Raw genomic sequence first — 25,864 nt, 5'->3', positions numbered from 1 at the left:
GGGCGCCTGGGTGGCTCAGTGAGTTGAGCCGCTGCCTTCGGCTCAGGTCATGATCTCAGGGTCCTGGGATGGAGGCCCACATTGGGCTCTCTGCTCAGCAGGGAGCCTGCTTCCCTTCCTCTCTCTCTGCCTGCCTCTCTGCCTACTTGTGATCTCTCTGTGTCAAATAAATAAAATCTTTAAAGAAAAAAAAAAAAAAAAGTCCACTCACTTGACATGACACTCCCGGGACAGCACAGGGACACAAGATCCAAGGTTCAGTTAGTGTAGACGCGGGTCCTAGAAGCCTCCGCCTCTCCTGGAACACCTCCCGGGACAAGCGAGGACACACTCGCAAAACACATACCAGGAAAGAAGATCTCATCCTCCCTACGTGAAGCCCCAGGACGGCAATAAATGGATGATGGGCCATCACTGTCCACACGACACCACCCCAGCCTCGTCACACAGTGTGTGTGGCCTTGGCTTGTTAAGAACCTCCCAAAAAAGTCTCAGGAAACCCCAAATTCTCTGGTAAGTGAAACCTACAGGGAAGCTACAGGGAAGAGTCTCCTCTGTGCCAGAGAATTGCCAATGACTGGTAGTAACTGGGAAATTTATGAATCCAAATGCCAAAATCCCACATTTGGAACAGGTTTTGTCTGCTTGTGACCTCCAAGAGCGCCCCAAACCCCAGACTGTATGTTCGCAGACCAGAAGCAGTGGGTATCCCCACCTGGCCTTCTCGCGAGGACTCTGCTCCCTGGCTGCAGGGCTCCCCTCTGTCCCCAGGTCCCACCACCTTCTTGCCACACTGCTAGGGAGTGACAGCAGCAGCTGGATGTTCCTTTTTACATTTTTGTCCAGGCACAACTCCATTTCTCTGAACTCTCCCCTAAAAGTTTCCAATGATTGTCCTCAATTACACATCAAAATGCACAGCAGACTGTCTTCACCTCTGAAATCGGCCACCCACGTCCACTCCCACTCACTTCTAGATGGCCAAGTCTGGCAGACATGAGCAGAGGCAAGAATGGGACTTCAACTCGAACTTGAATTTCAAGTTCGGAAGAACTGGGTGTCCTTCCTTTTATTGTGACACAACTGGAACCCTCTCACAATTTCCCACCAAAACTACAATTCTCCTCACATTGTCACCAGGTGGCACAATCCTCAGGCCAAAGAAGGAGTAGATGGGAGAAATTCCTCTTCCACATAGCAGCCAGAGGGGATCAAGGCACAACACAAAAAATGCAAGTGAATGAGGAAAAGCTACAGAATTTGCAAGTGTGACAACTGAGCAAAATACTGCATTTACTACATCTCAATTTACTCCTTTGTGAAAGTTTGGACAAAAGATAACAAGCCAGTATACAATACTGGCGAACACAGGGTTAGCTAGAAACTACTACTAACACACACCTGGGCAGCAAAGTAGCTTACCTTCAACTCTGTGCTGGCGGCCTTCATGTATGTCTCCTTGCATACAAGATGAAGTGTTTGAGATGTCCAAAATGCATTTCCACACCTAACCAATAAAACAGAATGGTGACAGGTGATATCACCAAGATGGTGACACAGGTCATTCCTGACTTTGCTCCCCGTCACAAAAACAAGTATACAAGGAAAAGACCACTGAGAGAATTCTGGAACACAAAGGGGAGGCTGAAGCACCCTTCTGCACCACCCCTCCCCTTGGCCTTGGTTCCTCCAGTGGGAAAAACAGCCAGGGTGGCCAGCAAGCTTCCCAACATTGTGGGTCATGTCTTAGGAGCCCCAGCGTGGGTCTGGCCACACCAGGATTTCAGGGGATCTGCAGAGCTTGACCACTGGCAATCTAACCATGAGAGAAGAGGAAGAAGGGGTTGCAACAACCAGCTCTCAGATCTTGGCAGCCCAAGTTCCTACCTGCAGTGCCCAAGCAGTGGTCCCAACCTGTGGCTTATTCATCTGCAGAAGTCAGTCAGTGACGTGGTCTGATGAGGGGACTCGGTAGGAAGCAGGGCTGCCTGATCTAGGTCCTCAAATGAAGCAACTTTCCAGCCCTGGAGGGAGGAGAGTCATAAGCCTGCCCACGGCTGAGTGGAGCTCTTGACCCTGCTCAACCAGAAAGCCTGGAAAGCTGCACAGCCCACAACACTTGAGCAGGGAGTCCGGCAGGCAGGTCTGAAAAGTCTGCAGAACGAAGGTGGGGGCCGCATCCAGCCAGGGGGTTTGGGATGTGGGTTGGCTTGAGTCAAGACAACAATCTTACTGACCTTGAAGCTGGTTCTGCTGACCCTGGGCAGGGACTTGAATCCATAGGGCCACCCACAGCTGAAGACAGCTTGCAGCCCACGCACAAGGGAACTGCACCAGTGCCCACAGGGAGCCGCCAGCACCACCAACAGCCCCTGCTCTCCGTAGCACTGGAACTGAACAGTGTGCACTCCCCATCCACAGGGTAAATCATGGGCCCTGACTAGCCAGGGAATTCAGGGTATAGTCACACTTGATTTGGGTACCAAACACTAAGCCATGCAGGCCCAGGGCCTGTCCTACTACCTGACTGCCGCAGAGAGCCCAATGTGTAGCCCAGCCTACTGAGTAACCCCGTCCTGACCATCTAGAAAGCCTGACCGGAGAAGCTAGGGAACCCCAGAGTCTATCCTCTAGACTCACTCTGGCAGGGAGCCAAGCAAGCAGTCCTAGCCAACTGTTCTCAGCCAGTACAACCCCCAGCCCCAAAGCTCAGAGCCTGGGCAATGGCTTCATCAAAGAAGAGAGCTGACAGCAAACCCTACCTGCTCAATGATGTCACTAGCAGACAATCCAGAAGCCCAAACTAAACTGACTGGTGAGGAACTGTCTCTGCTAAAATAAACATGTACAGTCCAAAAGAAGTGGAGATCTACAAACTGTCCAAGAATTCAAAATCATCCTCTTAACGTTTAGTGAATTACACAATGTGAGAAAAATAAATGAACAAAACGACAAGTTCAACAAGGAAATAGAAACCATTAAAAAAAATCCCAGGGGCGCCTGGGTGGCTCAGTGGGTTAAAGCCTCTGCCTTCAGCTCAGGTCATCGTTTCAGGGCTCTCTGCTCAGCAGGGAGCCTGCTTCCCCCTCTCTCTCTGCCTGCCTCTCTGCCTACTTGTGATCTCTGTCAAATAAATAAGTAAAACCTTTGGGGAAAAAAAAAAATCCCAGAGCTGAAAATACAATGACTGCAGAGGCGTTTAATGAAAACATTCACAAACTGAGGGTTGCTGGAGGGGGTGGTGGGAGGGGGGATGGGGTGGCGGGGTGATGGACACTGGGGTGGGTATGTGCTATGGTGAGTGCTGTGAACTGTGTAAGACTGATGATTCACAGACCTGTACCCCTGGGGTAAATAATACATTATATGTTAATTTAAAAATAATTTTTCTAAGAATCTTTAAAATAAAAAAATAAAGAAATTAATACGTAGTAGAATCAGCAACCTGCGGGAAAGGACACTAGAAATTATCCAGTCAGAAGAACAAAAAGAATAAGAAATGGAAGAGAGTTAAGAATACTTTAGCGATTTACTGGACAGTCAAAAGAAACAATATTCATGTGATGGGAATTCCAAAAGATGAAAAATATAAAAAGTATACTTAAAGCAATAATGGCTAAAGACTTTCCAAACCTGGGAGAGAAATGGACATCCAGATCCCTGAGGCCCAAAGGACCCCAAGTAGACTGAACCCAAATAGGAATACACCAAGACACATTTTTAAAAAATTGTCAAAAGTCAAAGACAAAGAATTTTGAAAGCAGCAAGAATAAAGTAAATTACATACAAAGGAACCCACATACGAATATTGGGATTTTATTTTTTTAAGATTTATTTACAGGGCAACTGGGTAGCGCAGTCAGTTAAGCTAATGCCCTTATCAGGTCATGATCTCAGGGTTCTTAAGGGCTTCCAGATCAGCAGGGAATCTACTTTTCCCTCTGCCCCTCCCCATTTTGTGCACATTTTCTCTCAATATTTATTTATTTGAGAGAGAGAGCGAGCGAGCAAGTAAGCATGAGACAGCAGAAAGGGGTACAGAGTGAGAGAAAGAATCCCAAGCAGACTCTATGTTAAGCGGAGAGAACTCAACCTCACAACATGAACCAAACCAAGAGTCAGATGCTTAACTGACTGTGCCACCCAGGCGCCCTACCAGAGGATTTCTAATCAGAAACATTTTAGGCCAGGGAAGAATAGGATGACATACTAAAATCATTGAAAGAAAAAAAAAAACTGTCAACCAAGAATTCTATACTTGGAAAAGCTGGCCTTTAGAAATGAGGAAAAATACTTTCCCAAACAAACAAAAGCCAAGGTAGTTTAACACCACTAGACCTCCCTAATCAGAAATGCTGAAGGGAATCCTTAGAAGGAAAGTAAAAAATATGCTAATTAATACTGAAAAAAACAAAGCATGAGACTTACTGGTAATGGTAAATACATAGTCAAAATTAGATTCTGTACGATGGTAATAGCAGTGTGTAGGGCACTTAAACTCTAGTTTAAAAAATTTAAAAAAGGATTTAAAACAGGAAAAAGAATAACAATAATAATCTGCTATTAGTTACACAATATTAAAAATATAAAACAATACCAATTACCTAAAGTGTGAGCAGGAGGGTAAGTATAAGTGTAAAGTTTAGAAATCCTATTAAAGTTATCAGCTTAAAATAAGGTGTTATAATTTTAATATATTTTATATAAGCTTCATGGTAAGCACAAGGGGAAAACACAGTAATTATATAAAAGAACATGACAGAGAAGTCAAAGCATTCTGATATCAAAGGATATCAAAACAAAAAAAGACAAAATTTGAAACAAGGAACAACGGATCTACAAATCTACAAAAATGGATCTAAAAATTTAATAAATAGCAATAATAAGTCTCTATCAATAATTACCTTAACTAGGTTAAATTCTGCAACTGCAATACACAGAACACACTGACTGTATTCAAAAGTAAGACCCAATGAAAATGCTGCCTACAAGACACTCACTTTAGCCTTAAAGACACACACAGACTAAGATTGAAGGGATGGTAAAGATATTTCAAGGAAATGATAAAAAAACAAACAAACAAAAAAAACCCCAACAACCAGTAGATATATATATATATCAAACAAAATAAACCTCAAATTAAAATGTAAAAAGAGGGGTGCCTGGGTGGCTCAGTGGGTTAAAGCCTCTGCCTTCAGCTCAGGTCATGATCTCAGGGTCCTGGGATCGAGCCCCGCATCGGGCTCTCTGCTCAGCAGGGAGCCTGCTTCCTCCTCTCTCTCTGCCTGCCTCTCTGCCTACTTGTGATCTCTGTCTGTCAAATAAATAAATAAAATCTTTAAAAAAAAAAAAATAAATAAAATAAATAAATAAATAAATAAAATGTAAAAAGATACAAAGGTCATCATATAATGATAAAGGGGTCAATCCTTCAAGAAGCTATAACAATTGTAAATATTTATGCACCAAAATCGGAGCATCCAAGTATATAAAGCAAAAACTAACAGAGCTAAAAGGAAAAATAAAAAGCAATACATTAAGAGTTGGGGGCTTTAATACCCTACTCTCAACAATGGATGGATCATCCAGACAGAACCAATGGGAAACAGATCTGAACAATGCTTACAGACCAAATGGATCTAACAACCATATACAGAACATTCTATCTGAAAAGAGCAGGCTACATATTCTTCTCAGACACACAGGGAATATTTTCTAGGATAAACCAAATGCTGGGCCAAAAAAATAAGTCTTAGTAAATTTTTTTTTTGAGATTTTTATTTGAGAGATAGAGACAGAATGTGTATGCGCAGGAGAGCACAAGCAAGGGGAGCTGCAGAAAGGGAGGGAGGAGCAGCCTTCTCACTGAGCAGGGAGCCTAATATGGGGCTCAATCCCAGGACCCGAAGATCATGACCTGAGCCAAAGGCAGATGCTTAACTGACAGAGCCACCCAGGTGTCCCAAATCTTAGTAGACTTAATAAGGTTGATATCAGGGGGCGCCTGGTGGCTCAGTCACTAAGAGTCTGCCTTCAGCTCAGGTCATGATCCCAGGGTCCTGGGACCCAGCCCCACATCAGGCTCCCTGCTCAGCCGGGAGCCAGCTACTCCCTCTCCCACTCCCCCTGCTTGTGTTCCCACTCTTACTGTGTGTCGCTATCTCTCAAATACATAAAATTTAAAAAAAAAAAAAAGTTGAAATCATGCCAAGTATCTTCTCTGACCACAATGGTATGAAACTAGAAACAAAAGAAGGAAAACGGAGAAATTCACAAATACATGGAAACTGAATGCTCTCATGAACCACCAGGGGATCAAATTAGAAACTAAATGAGAAGTAAGTATCTTGAGACAGACAAAAATGGAAACACAATCTACCAAAACTTATGGGATGCAGCAAAAGCAGTTTTATTTTTTTTAATTTGAGAGAGATAGAGAGCTCATCATACACATAAGAAGGTGGAGTGCCAGGCAGAAGGAGAGGGAGAAGCAGGCTCCCTGCTGATCAGTGAGCCAGATGTGGGACTTGGTCCCAGGACCCCGAGATCATGACCTGAGCCGAAGGCAGACGCTTAAATGACTGAGCCACGCAGGCGCCAGCAATAGCAGTTCTTAAAGGGAAATTCACAGCAATAAACACCTACAGTAGAAACAAGAAAGATCTCAAATAAACAGCCCAACTCTACGCATTAAAGAATTAGAAAAAGAACAAAGTGAGCCAAAAGTGAATAGGAGGAAACAAATAATAAAGATTAAAGCAAAAGTAAATATGATAGGCATACCTGGGTAGTTCAGGCGATTAAGCACCTGCCTTTGGCTCAGGTCATGATCTCAAGAGTCCTGGGATGAAGCCCTGTGTCGGGCTCCCTCCACTGCAGGGAGTCCGCTTCTCCCTCTGCCTGTCCCCCAGCTCATGCTGTCTCTCTCAAATAAATAAATAAATAAATAAATAAATAAATAGCTGTGAAAACTTTTAAAAAATTAGTATTATAGAGAACAGAAAAACAATGGAAAAGATTAACCAAGGAGATAGTTCTTTGAAAAGATAAAACTGACAAACATTTAGCTAGACTAACCAAGAAAAAGATTCCAAGTCAACAAAATTATAAATGAAAAACAAAACATTACAACTGATACCATGGAAATACAAAGTATCCTACTATGAACAACTATACACCAAACTGGACAACCTAGAAGAAACAGAAAAAAACTTGTTTTCCTTTTTCTAAGTAAGCTCTATGCTTAACATGGGGCTTAAGTTAGGACACCAGTATCAAGAGTTTTGTGTTCTACTCAGACAGCCAGGCTCTCTGAAATGGGAAATTTTAGTAGAAAATACAACCTACCACGTCTGAATTGAGAGTAAGCAGAAAATCCAAAGAGACCAATTACTATTTGGAAATTGAATCAGCAATCAAAAATCCCCCAACAAAGAAAAGCGCAAGACCAGATGTCTTCAAAGATGTGTTTTACCAAGCATTTCAAGAATTAATGCCAATCCTTCTCAAAACTTTCCAAAAACTCAAAGAGAAGAAAACACTCCCAAATTCATCTTATAAGACAGGCATTACAATGGTACCAAAGCCAAAAAAGGACATCACTAGAAAAAATATATAGGTCAATATCCCTCACAAACACAGATGCAAAAATTCTCAGTAAAATACTGGCAAACCAAATTTGGCAACACATTATAAAGATGTTTCAGAAGGATCAAGTGGGATTTATCCTTAGGATGCAAGGATGGTTTAATATATGCAAATCAGTGTGACACATGACATTAATAAAATGAAAGAAAAATCATTATCTCAATAGATACAGAAAATGCATTTACAACAAAATTCAACATCCATTTATGATAAAAACTCAACAAATCAGATACAGAAGGAACATACCCCAACACAGTAAAGGCCATACATGACAAGTCCACAGCTAACATCATATTTAAGGGTAAAAGGTTAAAAGCTTTTCCCTGAAGACCAGGAATAAGAAAAAGGTGCCCAATCTTACCAATCCTATTCGACATAGTACTAGAAGTGCTAGCCGGAGCAATCAAGAAAGAAAAATAAATAAGAAGCATCAGAACCAGAAAGGAAGTAAAACTGTCCCTACTTGCAGATGATTTTATAGAAAGAAAATCCTAAAGACTCCACCAAAAAACTGCTGATCTAATAAAGAAATTCAGTAAAGCTCGCAGGAAAACAAAATTAACATGCAAAACTCAGCAACTTTCCTACAAACTAATAACAAATCATCTGAAAAAGAAGAAAATCCCATTTTCAAAAGCATCAAAAACAACATAAAGTACTGAGGAATAAAGTTAACCAAGGGGGTAAAAGAGCTCTAGGCTGAAAATGCAGTTCTAATGCAGTAGAAAAAAACACTCTTAAAATCTATAAGGAACCACAAAAGACCCAATAGAATAGCCAGAGCAATCCTGAGAAAGAACAAAATGGGAGGCATCACACTTCCAGATTTCAAGCTATATTATAATGCTGTAGTAACTGAAACAGTATCAAATATTATTGACAAATAGTATCAACTAATATCTGATAAGGGAGCCCAGAACTCTCAATAAAGAAGAGTCGCTTCAATAAATGGTGCTGGAAAAACTGGGTACACATACATAAAAGGATGAAACTAGACTTCTATCTTATGCCACCCCCAGAAATTAATTCAAAATGGATTAAAGACTTAAATATAAGAGTAGAAACCATTTAAGTCCTAGGAAAAAAACATAAGAAAAAAGCTCCTTGACAAGGGTCTTAGCAATGATTTTTCAGATCACACCAAAGCACAAGCAACAAAATAAAAACTAAACAAGTGGCACTATATAAAACTAAAAAGCACAGCAAAGAAATAATCAAGGAAATGAAAAGGCAGCAGATGAGTTGGGAAAAAAATGTTTGCAAACCATATATCTAGTAAGAGGTTAACATTCAATAATACAAAAATTCCTACAATTGCAAAAAAAAAAAAAAAAAAAAGAAATCCAACTAAAAACTGGGCCAAAGACCTGAAATAGACATTTTTCTAAAGAAAATATACAAATGGCCAACAAGCACATGAAAAGATGTTCAACATCACTAATCATTAGAGGAATGCAAATTAAAACCACAATGAGGTATTCTGATACTATTAGAATGGTTAGCATCAAAAAGAAATAACAAATGCAGGCAAGGATGTGGAGAAAAGGGAACCCTTGTGCACTGACGGGATTACAAACTGGTACATCCAATATAGAAAATACAGTTTCCTCAAAAATATTAAAAACATTATTACCAAGTGATCTACCAACCCCACTTCTGGGAATATATCCGATGTAAATGAAAACAGTATGTGTCAGAGCTATCTGTACCCCCATGGAAACAAGCTAAGCATCTATTGGCAGATGAGTGGATAAAGATGTGGACGGAATAGACTATTATTCTATTATGGAATACTTCAGTTGTAATAAAGATGAAATCTGCCATTTCAAACAACATGGACTGACCTTGAGGGCATTATGCTAAGTGAAATATGACAAAGGAAAAGACAATTTGATCTCACCTATATGTGAAACCAAAAATACAAGAACTCATAGCAGAAATTGTGTTTGTGATTACCAGAGGCAGGAGTGGGGCTGGGGAAATTGGGTGGAAATGGTACAAATTTCAGTTCCAAGGTAAGTTAAGGACAGGGACAAGGATGCGACATACAGCAGGATGATGACAGTTAACTCTCCTCTGTGGCATATATCAAGAGTAAATTTTATGAGTTTTTGCCACATGGAAAAAAATGTTTTTTTCTATTTTTTTGGACCTATTGCGGTTATCATTTCCTAACATACGTAAGTCAAATCATTACGCTGTACACACAACTTAAACTCCTGCTGTATGTCAACTATACCTCAATATTACTGAAAAATAAAAACAGAAAGATGTGTAGACTACCAAAAGTAGGCACACTCGGAGATAAGCTAGCTTCAGAATTTTTACAAGAAAACTAGTTTTATGTTATAAGACATCAAAAGTTCCTCCTCATTGACTAAACAAACAAACAAAAAACAAACCCTGGTAACAAAGACCCATGAGTTTCCCAGTGTTCTAAATTACCCGACAAGAGGAAAGGAAAACAGTCTTATGTAAATGGATGAGAACCAAATCAGAAGGATAAAAAGAACTAAAGCAGCAAAAGAGCTTATCATCTACACAAAGTACTGACTGCTCTGGGTTACCATCACACCTTTTCTTGAGATGACTGAACCTTATGTTTAAAATCTTCTGCAATTTCAGTTTATAATATGAGACTGTAAGAACCAACCCAAAGGACCACCCAAGTAACAAGCAGAGGTAAGGAGAACAGGCAGCCCGCCATAGAAGGCTGGAGTAAGCACACAGACTTCCTTCCTCTAGATCACCATGACTGCTAAGAACCCACATCTTTGATAATGGCTCTCATGAGCTCAGCCAGTGATGGCAAGACAGAGGGAGTCTCCCCCAGAAAAAATTCAGGGTCAAATCCCATGAGGATTGAGACAGGGTAAAGATGACGTTCAAGTTGGCAAGAAAACTCTTATCCATCTTTGTTGGAGATGGCATGAGCCCATGACTTGGAAAATCCAAGAAGCTCGATACTGATTCATGCTTTAAAAAAAACATTAAAAATCACATGTAGTGTATCTCTACTGTCACATTTGCTAACAAGGGGCACATCCTGTGTTCCAACTGTGGGATCCATATGCTCAGCACCACAGCACAAATCAGTCTTCAACAACATCGCAAACATGCATCCTGTGGGAGTTGAAGACCGGAGCTGCCGTCTGCCATTGCCAAAGACAGAAAGAAACAAACTGAACTCACTAACATCTTCGAGTTCCTTCTACAATGATTTTATTATAAATATGTTCTTTTGGAATAAACAAATATTGCATTCAAGACTATTTATCTGCAAACTTGTTCTAAAGTAATAAAGGAAGAGAAAAGGAACCAGGAACCACTCAGAAATAGAGATAAGTAGCAAAGACACTTGCACGCCATGCTAAGCGCCTTTTTCCCAGAAGTAACAGAAGGTTAACAGGGAATATCACATATCTCATTAGCCCATTCAATTAAAGTAAGCTTTGAGTTTGGTAATTTGCTCTTGTTCTGTAAACTGAACTGCTCCTCTCCTCAGCCCTAAGAAGTAGAATGGGAAGAGTCTTCAGAGCCCAGCAACAAAAAAGATCTTGACTTTGTTAACTCTGCTCATGAACAAACTGTTCGCTATTTGCCAGGAGCAATGTCAGAGTAGTCCTTCAACACTCCAGCCAGATGTTCGTTGTGGGTCTTAAACCGTCGCTTTTTCTGTGAAGCTGGCTTTTTCCTTCTCTGAATAGGAGCCTACAAGAAAAGGTAAAAACAGAAACAGCTACTCAGAAAGGCAGAATAGCAAGGATTTACTAACGATGTGCGGAAACCTTTCTTCCTGCTCGGTGGGCCCAGCTTCCTATGCCAACCCCCAACCACAGCTCCCAACCACAGATGAGCGCTAGAGTCATGGTGACGTGCACACCTTCCCCGGGAATAACGGGGCTGGCACAGAAAGCCCCCAGAACTATTCTCAACACTAAGCAGATCAAAAAGAGAGGTAATAAAGCTCTTTTTCATTTCTATCTTTAGGTTTTAAAAAAGATCTGAAGTAAATATGGCAAAACAGAGATACAGCAAACTTGGCAATTGGCTATGCACACAAAGATTTAAGTATTATTTTCCATTGTTTTCTGTGTCCTTGAAATTTAAAATCACATGGTTTAAAAAAAATCAATAAACTAAGCAATGATAGGAAAAAATAGCTCATAAAGTGCCGCCATTACACTAACTCATAAAGATCACTAGGCAATAAATTCAACCTTTTAGGGATGCTAAAAATTCACTGAATAAAACGCACACACACAGAATCATAAAGAAGGCAAGCTACAAATCTGATGGTAGATGAGGGACAAAGCAGCTGCAGTTAAGGTGTTGGTGAATTATTCTCCAAACTGGGTTTGTCCTTGGACTACAGACAACTGATTAAGCTGGTACAAGGCAATTCACAAGTCACCATTCCATTACAAATTCCTCTTTTGATCAGGCTTTGGGCCTATATAGTATCTGGTTCTTAAGGAATCTGAAAGTGAACAAGGACAACAATGTGATCAGGGCTAAGGCGGAGTCAGGCACCAAGACCACAGGGGCTCATGGAACAAGGAGGGAGGAAGCACAGTTGAGGTCTTAAAGGTCGAGATGAGAAGCAAGCTCCTTTGAGAAACTGGGAGGGCAACACGTGGGCACTAGAAAATGTTCGCTATGACCTGACCTTAAGAGTAATCCCTACTAGGCGGACAGTGGTGGAAGGGGTAACTGAGGAAAGCTCTCACATGCCTGGGTCACAGCACCTGGGGGCAGAGATCCACTGGCGCCCAATAGATCAGGCATGATCTGGTTTGCGTCTGACCAAGATCACTAATTACAACACCGAGAAAAAACTGGAAGAGAGAACAGACTACCCATTTTTCAGAGAACAGGAAGCAGGCTCACAGCTCAAAGAACAGAGGATGACTTTTTTTTTTTTTGTTTCCTCAAGAAACTACATACCACTTTCTTTGGTCCGGATTCCTGCATGGAAGAAATACCCTGTCGCTTCAGATATTCTTCAATTTTCTCCTCATCCATTGAATCCACCGTGACGCTCCTCCAGAGCTTCTGAAACTCTGCCAACAAGATAGCAGGGATTTTATGACGATGTTTACAAGCTATGGCATTTGTGATAGAAATCCAGGCCTTGCTATTATCTTCTCTGGTCTAAAGTAGCACATCTAAGACTTCGTGATAAAATCAAAGGAAGTAAGACAAGAACACTCAAACACCGGACCATGAGCATAGAAGGGGCTGGGAACAGCGGTGTTCTCTTCTGCGTCCAGTAACGAAGGGCCTCGCCATGAGAACTCCCTGCTGCTGATAGTCTCCTTTTAGTCTGAGAAGCAGTTCTCTCCTGTGAAATAGCTGAAAATTCCTGTTCACCCTCTGAGCTCACTCTACAATGATTTTATTATAAATATGAGAACCATCAGTACAAAGAAACATGAAGGGAGGCAAGGGAACCAAAATTTGATATGGGGATAAGAAGCTGTAAGAGTTCATAAACAAGAAGACTTTTGAAACCAGAAAACCTGGAGATGGGGTTCTAAGAGGTCATCAAGACTCTTACAAAGTTTGGGTCAGTTATTTTACAGAATGGACTGCAATTTGGGGTTGTCTACTATTTCTTCATGATTAAACTGAGGTTATACATTTCTGGCAAGAATATCACAGAAATGACGTTACACCTTTCTTGGTGCAAAGGGTACATGATATGTCAATGTCTTATTATTGAGGCTGATAAACTGACTGCTGGTTAAGCTGATATCTGTTGGATTTCTCCACCATGAATCTATTATTTTTCCCTCTGTAATTAATGAGGACCTTATGGGGAAATCTACTGAGACTAAGCAAATACTCCATTTCTCATCACACTTGTTGCTAACTTTAGCATTCTCTGACAGCTCCTGTCTATAATTATTACTCGTGGGTTTGCCTAATGGCAAATTATTTCCATCACTCCTTCCAGATGCATAAATTAGAATTCTACTGTAAGGAAGGACTATTCATTCTCCATTTATTCAGTTATTTATTTGATATAGTATGGACTAATGAATACTTATTTTACAGATTACAATCGACTACAATCATTGTTACTCAAACATCCTGGCTTTGGTCATTGAGAGCCCCTTCAGATTGTTGCTGTATCTTTTTTACTGCTTTCCTTTTTATTTTTTGTTTTGTTGAGCACTTATTTTCTGGTACCAAAAGATGTTCCAAGCTCATCTTATTAGTTCCCCAAACTTAGAATCAACCATTTCGTCAAGGAGTCCTGACAGCTTTTATTGGAGAAGGTTATCTAGAAACCAAGACCTAGATGCTCTATATTCTTTGTCAGTTCAGTGTTTGTTTTCTGAAAATAGCAAATGATTAGGGGATATCAAATTTAAAGGCAGATGGATATATTCTGGCAGATCTCCAAGTATCATGAAAGTCAAGCATGCTCCTTATAAATTATAAAAGTAAATAAAATAGGAACAGCTTTAGAAATCTTGTAACAGAAAAGAAAATTTACAAATTTTCAAATTAACAAATTTGAATATGTAATATTTACAATTCGGACTGGATCCTCTGAATTGAAGAGATCCCTATCCGCTTACGCTAACAATGAAAGCTGTGTAACAAAGTATGTCAGAGAAGAAAGGGAAATAAACAAACTCATTAAAGAAGTTTTTCTTAAATTCCTAAATAACTCATTCACATTTTGGCTATGCCCAGATCTTTCCTGTGAAATGCAAAATTAGCAGACTCATACAGTACAGCCTGGGAACCAGATGGCCTGGATGTGAATCCAGGCACTCCATTTACTATGTAACACGGGGCAAGTCACTTACCCCTCTGCCTCAGTTTCCTGAACTGCAAAACAGGGAAAATAATACCTGTCTCACAGAGCTACAGACATTAGAGTTAATGTATGTGTCTCCTACAAAGAAAAAAAACTAAACCTGTTATAGTTATCACCATCTAACCTCTATCATCTTTTATTTCTGGATGCTAACCCCTCTAACGAAAGCAGTATAAAATACCCAAGAGAAAGGATTGGCTAACAGATACAGGATCATCTCATTTATGTAAAATAGAAAAAACTAAAATTCTATAAATTTTCCTTTTATTTGAGAGAGCGTGCACACACACATCAGAGCATGAGTGGGCGGGGGTGGGGTGGGGAGAGGATGGGACAGAGGGAGAGGAAAAGGGAGAGCAGCAGAGTCCCTGCTGAGCACGGAGCCACACACACATACACACACATAGTATCTTGGGGGGGGCAAGGTTAGGGTTTTGTTTATTTGAGTAGTTTCTAGCCATCAACATGTCTGATCTAGAGAGGCAAGCAAGGGAGAGAAAATTCTTGGGCCCATTTTAGAGTCTAAGGCAGTGAGCCTGAAGTGGGCTATGGGCAGGGTCAAGGTCACAGCTAGTAGAGAAGACAACTCTGCAGCTGCTTCATGAAGTGCTGTCCCAACCTGGGTGGGGACATGGCAGACCCCTCCCACCCCATCTGGCCCACACCCTCTCAGCTGTACCTTTCCCAATCCCCTTGGGAGCCCACCACCCAGCAGGAGTCGGGATGGAGGCTCCCTGTGCACCAGTGTGGCAGCCTCACTGGCTGGCCTTCACTACCTTGATGGCATTCACAAGGTTCTGGGTCAGGCAGATACCACAGATCTGAAGGAGGGCAATGCCCACAAAGACCCCAGTAACAACAGTAGAGCGGTCTTGCAGCCACTTCTCAAACTGGCCTTTGTGTGGACTGGCCTTTAGTATGGACAGAGTGCTGCCACTCCAGCTCCAGCGTGAGCTGGCTATTGTAGCTGCACACCAAGGACATCTTCTGCTGGGTCCCTGATGTAGCAGGAGAAGGGGACCCTGCAGCACTCCTGGCTCAGGTTCAAGTTAGTGCAGCTGAAATACAGATGAAAGTGCCAACCATCAGGCCCTCGGGCTCTACGTCAAAACCAATATTCCTGAGCAGAGATTCTTTCCATTGTTACTGATGGAAGAAAGTGAGCTGGTCTCGAATCCCATATGAAAACTAGGATCCCTGATGCCAGCTCCAGGAAGAAAATGTAGCTGAGAAACATGGAAAAACCTGGAGCAGGAAGGTGTTCTCCCAGAGAGCCCCAATGCCACCACCAAAGCGCAGCACCAACACACTTCCAACCGCTACAAACAGCCACACGAGGTCAAGGCCTCCCAGATCCGTCGGCGATGAAATGTTGGAAAGACGGCCCTTCTCACCCCAGTTCCAGAGGCAAGTGGCCAAGTACAGGGCTCCCAGCACCCATAAGACAATGTTGAAGTCAAAAAGGCAGTATTTTCCCCAGCAGCTGACCTCAGGTTCCTGGAAGTGTGGGTACGAGCCCAGCGTGGTGGCCAGCCACCCAGTGGCCCAGAAACCAGAGCTGGGGCCAGGCCAACCTCCACGGGCCACCCTGGGCTAGAGCCACCCAGGCTACACCACATCCTCGTTATCCACTCATCAGTCGATGAATACTTGGGCTCCTTCTGTATCTTGGCTATTGGAAATAATGCTGCAGGAAAGTGCATATATCCCTCTGAGTTTGTGTTTTTGTATCCTTTGGGTAAATACAGACTGCTGGATGCTGGCATAGTTCTATTTTTAACTTTCTGAGGAACATCCATACTGCTTTCCACAGCAGCTGTATCAGTACATTACTTCTAACCCACGTTTTCATATTTAAAGTAAGTTTCTTACAGACAGCATATATCAGGGTCTTGCTTTTGTATCCAATCTGAAAATCTGTGTCTTTATTATTATGTTTAGACAATTTACATCTCTCTCAATTACTATGTTTGAACAGTTAAACAGTGGAAAGTATGTTAGATGATTTTGTATGTTAAAACAGATGATGTCTTAATTAGTATGTTTAAATGATTTACATTCAACATAATAATAATGGCTGGAATAAAATCCATCATCTTACCCTTTCTATTCCATGTACTTATTTTTTCCTTCTGTTTCTGTGTTCATTTGGATCAAGTGAATATATTTTCTCTCATCTTATACCTACTATTGGCACAATATACTTATTAAGATATAACTGACACTTAACACTGAATTAGGTTTAGATGCAGAACACAATGATTTGATACATGCATATATAACACAATTACCAAAGTAATTTAACACTTATCACCACACAATTATAATTTTTAAAAAAGATTTTATTTACTTATTTGAGAGAGAAGAGAGGGAGAGCACAGACAGAGAAGCAGACTCCCCACTGAGCAGGGAGCCCAATGTGGTGCTCAATTCCAGGACCCTCAGATCATAACCTAAAGTGAAGGCAGATGCTTAAGTGACCGTACCACACAGGTGCCCCTACTATTACCATTTTTGTCCTTATGATAAGAACTTTTAAGATCTACTCTCTTTCAACTGTATAATACAGTATTTTTAACTATAGTTACTTCTTTAAAACAATGGTTTTAGTGGTCATCCTAGGGTTTATAATACACGTTTAATCAATCAGAGCTTAGCTACAAGTAAATTACACCAGTTCACATATAATATAAAGATGCTTAATAATGGGGCACCTCAATGGCTCAATTGGTTAAGCATGTGATTCTTGATTTTGGCTCAGGGTCATGAGACTGAGGCCCATGTTGGGCTCCATGCTCGGCAGGTGCATAGTCTGCTTGAGATTCTCTCCCTCCCCACCCTGCCCCACTCCCATCCGTTCTAAAATAAATATATCTTTAAAAATAAAATTTTTTAAAAAATGTTATAATGTGATCCTTCCCTCTGATCTTTGAGCTATCATAAATTTTACTTATATATTTGCTGTATACATAAAAGATATTCCTAATAATTTTCCTTTATAATCAGTTATCCTTTTTTTTTTTTTAAGATTTCAGAGAGAGAGAGCAAGAGAGAGCACAAGAGGGAGGGGGCACAGAAGGAGAAGCAGAACTCCCTGCTAAGCAGAAAGCCTAAAGTGGGACTCAATCCCAGGACCTGAGCTGAAGGCAGATGGTTAACCAACTGAACCATCCAGGCACCCCTTTTCTTTTTTCTTAAGTAGGCTCCATACATGGAGCCCAACACAAGGCTTGAACTCACAATCCTAAGATTAAGACAAGCTGAGATCAAGAGTCAGAGACTTAATTGACTGAACCACCCAGGTGCCCCTTGAGCTCAAAGTAATTAGTAAGAAAAAAATTGTAAGTTTTAATTTTTAATAGACATTCTAAAATATTTTAATTAGAAAAACATGAATTTTATATTAACCTTCTATTTACAACATACTACTTATCTGTATAGGTCCAAGTTAGTATCTAGTATCACATCCCTTTTGCCTGAATTTCCTTAGTGAATCTGGTAATGCAGGTCTTATGACAATGACTTATCTCAGTTTCTGTGATACCATGGGACTATTACCCTAAAAAGAGATCCTTCATTTTTAAAAGACTGGTTTTAGGGCGCCTGGGTGGCTCAGTCAGTTAAGCGTCTGCCTTGGCTTGGGTCATGATCTCGGGGTCCTGGATTAGAGCCCCACATTCCAACTCCCTGCTCAGTGGGAAGTCTGCTTGTCCCTCTTCCTCTGCCCCTCCCCCCACTCTCTCAAATAAATAAAATCCTTAACAAAATAAAATCCTTTAAAAAAGAAAAAAGATTGGTTTTGTTGGGTACAGAATTCTAGGTTGAAAGTTTTTCCCTTTTGGGGCACCTGGGTGGGTAAGATGGTTAAGTATCTACCTTCAGCTCAGGTCACAATCTCACAGTCCCCTAGGAGCAGGTCCTGCATCAAGTTCCCTGCTCAGTGGGGAGCCTGCTTCTCCCTCTCCCTCTGCTTTTGCGTTCTCTCTCTGCCAAAGAAATAAATAAAATCTTTAAGGGAAAAAAAAAAAAGTTTTTCCCTTTCAACCCGTGAAAGATATCACTGCATCGTCTTTTGGTTTCCACTAGTTCAAATGACAAGTCTGCAGCTGTTCTTTTTCCCTTTAACTGCCTTCAGTATTTTCTCACCATCATCAATTTTCAGCAGTTTGAATGTAAATGCCTGGGTGCTTTTCTTGTCACTTGCTTTGGGGGATTATCTTGCCTTACTCTCTGAGCTTCTTGGATCTTTGGTGTAGTGTCTACTGTTAGTTTTTCAAAATCTTTGGCCATTATTTCTTCTGTCCTATTCTCTTCACTTGAGGTTTGAATCATACATTCAGACCGTGTGAAATTATCTCATAGCTAACGGATGTTCTACTTTTTCAGTTTTCCCTTTGCATTTTAGTTTACATAATTTGCACGGGCCTATGTTCAAGTTTATTGATTCCTCCTTTGGTTATACCAGGTATACTGATGAGCTTATTGAAAGCATTTTTAGTCTGTTACTGTGTTTTTCACTTCTAAAATTTTCATTTGCAGGTACCTGGGTGGAGCACTCGGTTAAGCATCTGCCCTTAGCTCAGGTCATGGTCTCAAGGTCCTGGGATCAAGCCCCACATTGGGCTCCCTGCTCAGCGGGGAGTCTGCTTCTCCCTCTCTGTGTTTTCTTCTCTTTCAAATAAATAAAAATCTTTAAAAATAAAAGAACAAAAAATTTTCATATACTATCTACCTTTGAAATATCCCACCTGATTGTACACGTTGTCTGCCTTTTCTACCAGAGGCCTTAACCTATAAACCAGTTAATCTTAAATTCCACGTCTAACAGTTTCCAGTACCTGTGTCTCAAGAATTTTGTTAATTCCCTTGTCTCAATACTGTATCACTTTTCTCATCTTCATCTCTCTCACACACACACACACACACACACACACACACACACACACACACTGAAAGCAGGATACCCTCCATAGGACATCTAAAATGGAGATAAACAGTCTTTGTGTCTGGATATGGCCCTGTATTTCCTTATGCTAGGCCTTTACAGTGTGAATGTAGTCATTCTGTTGTCAGAACATGAGCTTGATCTAGAATATGTTGCTGCTATGGATACCTGTAATGCACCACAGGCTTCAAGCTGCTCTAGCCATACCTTGTGTTTAGGGTAGAGGCTTGTTTGCTAGAGAGTGTATCTCAGCGTCTACTCAACCAACAGTTCTAGGTCTTCCATTTAAACTGCATCTCATATGGTCTCTGCCTCCAAGCTCCTGCAACGCTCACAGAATTCCACTGTTGACAATTACTCTATTTCTCTTAGCCTCATATGGAGTGGGAGTTCTCTGAAATTCTGATTAAGACTTGGTCACAGCCAAGTACTATGTGCCTGGTATCAGGAATGTGGCCTTCTCAATGTTCCTGCCCATCCCCCTGTGCTAAAGCACATATTCCTACCCCTTCCCCAGGGGTGGAAGGTTTCTTACTGTTCCATTTCCACTGCAGTTTGAGGCTTTTGTCTCACAGCAGAGAGGCAGGAAGAAGGACCCAGACAGGGCTTCGTGTCTTTCCTGTAGATACCCACTGAGGACAGTACATACCCTATACTCTTATTTTATAAGCATCCAGGGAAGTCCCTGGAAGAAAGTCTGCAAGTAGGTATGAATTCCCTTCCCATGTGTTCTCAGCCCCCAGGGATTCTGTTTCTTCTTGCTAGTCCAATTTAAGCCTTTAGCAGTTCATTAAAATTTTTAACTGCATTCTTCTGAGTGGTGTTCATTTTGTCTGTCCCAGGTAAACAAGTACTTGTATCCCATCTTTTCCTGGAGACGCCTGTCTTTTCTTAGATTTCAGGTTAGCTGGTTGTCTTACAACCTCAGCTCTCTGATGGATTCAAGAAAACTATAAATTTGCAGCTGTCTAGGATTTATTATTATTCCTGTAAGAGTGCCACAATGCTCTCTCCAGCTTTCTTCATTTTAAGTGGAAGCCAGAAGTTCCCAACTATCCACTTTTTTGGCTAAAGAAGGATATGATTAATGCAACTAGCTCTGCCGGCTTATGTGAGAGAAAATACCTTCAGGTCAAACTTCCAACTCAGCAATAAAAACATCATTCTAATTCCAAGAAAGTGTACAATGTTGTTGTTGTTGTTGTTTAAGATTTTATGTATTTATTTGAGAGAGAGAGATCATGAGCAGGGGGGAGAGATAGAGGGAGAACCAGACTCCCCATTGAGCAGGGAGCCTGATGCAGGACTTGATCCCAGGACTGCAGGATCATGACCTGAGCTGAAGGCAGATGCTTAACCCACTGAGCTACCCAGGTACCTGTACCCACAACACTGTTTTAGAATATATACCAAAGGTGCCTGGGTAGCTCAGCTGGGTAAGTATCTGTCTTCATTTCAGCTCAGGTCATGATCTCAGGGTTGTGAGATCCAGCCCTGTCAGGCTCAACACTCAATGGGGAGTCTGCTGGAGATTCTTCTTTCCCTCTCCTCTGCCCCTCCCCCTACTTTCTCTCTAATAAAATCTTTAAACATAAATAAATAAATACCAAGCCAGAATTTCATGTCAAATTTACCACAGCTGCTGAAGTATGTCACCCAAAAAAGAATAGTTCAAGCATTTTAACCCATGGCTTGTTAAATTCTAACTATCAATATGTAAAACTGTCTTTTATCTAGAATGAATATTATGTAACTGCATAACAAACTATACTTTTCTCTGCATGGAAAAAAAGATAAAGAGAATAAAAGTACATATATGATAAAAACATTATTTACACAATGGTAATTGTCAGTCAATACACTCTTAACCAAGCATCTATAGTAGCAGCATTGCCAAGGTTCAGTTCCTTGAAGACTGAAATTACTCTTTCTACTTTGTATGTATAGTGCTTACAGACTTCAGGCCTCTTATGACACAATCACAGAGGCAGTAATACCTAACAGAATAGTGATAGCAATGGTCTAGAAAGCTAGAAAGCTAACAGTGACAGTAATGGTCTAGAAAGCTAATTAATGTACCACCAAAAAAAAAAAAAAATACACAACATAAACTTTAATGGCACAACGAAACTGAAAGTACATTAAAACAAAATTTAACTACTTTCTGTGCTAAAAAACGTGTTGCTTGGGCTATTTTCAGAGAAAAATCCCTGAATAAAAAAACTCTTCCATGGGGGCATGTGAGTGGCTCAGTTGATTAAGCACCTGACTCTTGACTACATTTTATCATCTCAGGGTCATGAGACTGAGCCCCACGGAGGGCTCTGCACTGGGCATGGAGCCTACTTAAGATCCCCTCCCCCCCCATATCTTTTTTCAATGTCTGGGTTTCTTGATAAAACATTTCTACATTAATTCCTGCCTTTCTTTAGCTCAGTGCTGTTTCAGTATTTAAATATTACATGTACTGTGTAAATGTACCACAGCTGCATAAATACTTAAGATGAACAATGGAAAGCAAGGCCTAATTTTTTTTTTTTAAGACTTTATTTATTTGACAGAGAGAGAGTACAAGCAGAGGGAGCAGGAGAGGCAGGCTCCCCACTGAGCAGGAAGCCGTATGTGGGGCTCGATCCCAGGACCCTAGAATCATGACCTGAGCCAAAGGCAGACACCTAACTGACTGAGCCACCCAGGTGAACAGCACCTAATTTTAAAGGCAAGATATAAGCATCCCAAATTTAATTACATTTTAATGTATGCAAGGACAAAAAATGTATAGTTGACCAGAAGTACAAAGAAAAATCATGGTTTTCTCTAATTTCATAAAGTCATTGCAAGAAAATACAAATCCAAGATAATCCATATTTTCTATGAGACTGGCAAAGTCCACTAAAAACATCTAGTACTGGAGAGGGTATAGAATTGGATACCTTTTCATATACTGCTGTGAAGGGTAAATGGGTCCCCAAAAAAATGGTGCAAACTTTACAGATAGGCAAGGTGTTGACAATTTTTAAAATATGCCTTATCTTCTGATCTTGCAATTCTACTTAAAGAAAACTACAGTAAGGAAATAATCAGAGAAGCGCACAAGTAATTATGTGCAAATACTATTGATAATAGCATACAGCAGAACAAAAATCAAAAATTACATCTCTACCTGTGGAGCATCAGAAAAACTGTTTTAAAGTACATTCATAAAATGGAAAGCCATAAAAAAATAATGAACTAAAACAGCATAAGAGCCCCCAGGAAAAGAGCTTCTGGGATAAGCTCTGTATTCTAAGGATAAAACTGAAATTGTTTAAGTTTCTAAGCAGAAATGAACAAGTTAGCAGAAATGGAAGAAAAATCAGACTGTCACTGGACTTCTCATCAGGAACACCAACAAACATTCTATAACTGCAAAAGATCTTTGCAAATATGGCCTCAGACTGCTAAACTGGCTCTGATTCTTTATTATCCATTTAACAAAACACAAGACTACAGATCTACTTAGTCAATAACCACACAGCTAAGTAAACATGAATAAATAACCAGTTAAGATTTAAATATCTAGTATTCTGGTACTATTTGGTATTTCTAATTCCTCTGATAATAGCTAATATTACTGTTACTATTAGTCTTACTACATGCCAGGCTCTGTTCCAAGCTCTATGCACATTTATTTTTAACTCATTTAATTCTCATAAGGACCATGAGACATATACCATTATTTCTCTTTTATAAATGAGAAATCTCAGAAGTACCTTGCCCAAGCTAATAAGGAGCAGATCTAAGATATAAACCTACAGATTAACTATTCAAACATCTTGACCACGGCATTTATACTGCCTCTAAATGAATAAGATCCTGATAAAAGGAAATAAATACCTTTGTGAAATAAGACAAATACCTAAGTTCAATTACTCTGTGTTCATGTACCTATCTGATTTTCTAAATTTCTATAAATAAGCTCTGTCTTTACTTGTATTATACCTTATCTAAGACATTTCCTTCTATTACACATAAAATGAAGGGTGAGTCTTCAAACGGGACTAAAAGCTTCATCAATCAGTATTTCTTCTTTAGCTAAGACTGCCACCTACTGGGCTAACACAAAAATCTCCATCAAGGGGCACCTGGGTGGCTCAATGGGTTAAAGCCTCTGCCTTCTGCTTGGGTCAGGGTCCTGGGGTCCTAGGATCGAGCCCCATGTCAGGCTCTCTGCTCAGTGGAGAGCCTGCTTCCCCTCCCTCTTTCTCTGCCTGCCAATCTGCCTACTTGTAATCTCTGTCAAATAAATAAATAAAATCTTAAAATAAAAACTCCATCAATACAATCAGGACAGCACATTTTGAGTAAAATATGAACAAAGAGAAAGAGACAGAGAGAAGACAAATGTTAAGACATGCATCAATTTTCAGTGGATCTTCTCTGGAATCACACAACTTATATCATTAGAAAAAAACCTGTATCTTGAAAATCAGTGACTTATGCCATACTGACAATTTCAACTCCAAAAACAGTGTCTGAATCCTGAAATTCCTGTGGATCGTGACTTATTCCCCCAGTGTCTACAGTGCTGTACGAACCTCACAATAACAGTACGCAAGAACCACCATCTGTGTTCCCATGTCAACGTTCCCTCGGCTTTAGGAAAGCTTGAGAACAGAGACCTTACTCACTGGGTGACAACCCTCTATAACTAAATGCACTGAACAAAAGAGTTCAAGAAAAGTCTGAAGACAATTTATCTTACTTATAAACATAAACTGTACCTTTAATATAATTTTCAACCCAGACATTTTTGCTTCCTGGGAAACATTTCTTTGGTAATGTCTGGATACACTTTTGGTTGTCACACTGGGGAAAAGTATGCCACAGGCATCTAATGAAGCCTGGGATTCTGGTATCATCTACACTGCACAGCGACAACCCCAACACCAAAAAGTTTACTCAGCTCCAAATTATCAACACCATCATTGTTAAAAAACCTTTCTTGGGACGCCTGGGTGGCTCAGTTGGTTAAGCAGCTGCCTTCGGCTCAGGTCATGATCCCAGCGTCCTGGGATCGAGTCCCACATCGGGCTCCTTGCTCGGCAGGGAGTCTGCTTCTCCCTCTCCCTGCCATTCTGTCTGCCTGTGTTCACGCTCTCTCTCTCTGACAAATAAATTAAAAAATCTTTAAAAAAAAAAAAAAAAAAACCTTTCTTACTTCCAGCCATCTTTCTTAGAAAGTATAGAGATTAATGAAAAACACCAGTTGATGATAAGAATCAAATTCTGTTTACATATATACACAAAATATTTCTTATATTGGTTTAACAAACATGATTTTGTTACATACAAAAATCATGTTACATTGTGAAACATACAAAGTACAATAAATAAAGAATATGGTATATTAACCTTTGAAAATCTCAGGAAAATTTCACTTTGTATTTTGCAGACCTTTGCCACAAATTCTTTACCACTTAAGGGAAACACTAATTATGGTAGATAGGCTGCACTGCATCACACCTGTACTGGTCTATTTGTAGCCATCACATTCAATGGTGATTATAAATGTAAACAACTGTGTTATTTATATCCCATTTATAATCTAATATAAATACGCCTGAGTAATTACAAACATTGAAATACATTTATAAAATATAAACCAATTTCCATTTCTCCTTTCTTTTACAGTCAGGGCATCATACTTTTTTTTTTTTTTTTTTTTTTTTTTTAAGTGGGGGCAACAGAGGGAGAGAGAGAAAAAGAATTTTAGGCAGGCTCCACCCCCAGTGCAGAGCCAGACGCAGGGTTCCATCTCAAAGCCATCAGATCATGACCTGAGCTGAAATCAAGAGTTGGAAACTTAACCAACTGAGTCGTCTGGGAGCCCCTATGTTTTTAAAGTAAGCTCTGCACCCAATGTGGGGGCTTCAACTCGGCATCCTGAGATCAAGAGTCACTTTCTCTACTGACTGAGGCAGCCAAGCATCCATGTATTATATTAACTTTAAAGAAATTATGTCTCAAAGTAGGTTATATCATCTGGAAATTTTATTTTACAAGAGCAAAGAACATGTTAGAAAATATTTGTTCCTCAAGCTTCACTGAATCAGACTTAAGGATTAAAAACCACAGGCCTACGAAAAAAAACAAAGTCTTTACTACAGCCTTTGCCTTTATTATACTCTGCTTGAGCCCCACTTCCGCCACAATGGCACCCATATCAAGGCTATCTCCATCTCATTCTTTCACAGCTTTCTTCACTTGAGTTCCACCCCTCCTAGTGCTTTACCAACTTGCACATACTTCATTTGTCTCTTTTCTAGAATTTGATACAATCTGTCATCATCTTTGATTTTTATATTGTTTATGCTATCCTTTAGAATGTGAACTCTACAAAGGCAGAGACTTGTCTACCTTGTTCGCTAGTGTATCTCCTGCATTTAGCAAAATGA

At 40.4% G+C, this 25,864-nt stretch overlaps 1 protein-coding gene and 1 pseudogene across 1 annotated transcript in view; both read right to left on the bottom strand.

Annotated features, from left to right (window-relative positions):
* Positions 1-10,846: 10,846 nt before the first annotated feature.
* The window catches only part of GTF2E2 (general transcription factor IIE subunit 2), a 67,204-nt gene continuing 52,186 nt past the window's right edge, over positions 10,847-25,864 (bottom strand). The window contains exons 7-8 of the mRNA XM_059384168.1: positions 12,595-12,710; positions 10,847-11,358 (exon numbers count right to left, since the gene is read on the bottom strand). Of these exons, the coding sequence (XP_059240151.1) occupies positions 11,242-11,358; positions 12,595-12,710 (233 nt within the window). The 3' untranslated portion in view covers positions 10,847-11,241. The remainder of the gene's footprint in view (positions 11,359-12,594; positions 12,711-25,864) is intronic.
* On the bottom strand, positions 15,238-18,772 carry LOC132006568 (tetraspanin-17-like; annotated as a pseudogene).

This window comes from Mustela nigripes, chromosome 18, assembly GCF_022355385.1.
Source record: "Mustela nigripes isolate SB6536 chromosome 18, MUSNIG.SB6536, whole genome shotgun sequence".
In the NCBI taxonomy this organism is placed as follows: Eukaryota; Metazoa; Chordata; class Mammalia; order Carnivora; family Mustelidae; genus Mustela; species Mustela nigripes.
Note: the sequence above shows the minus strand (reverse complement) of the source record. Positions and strands in the feature narration are given on the sequence as shown.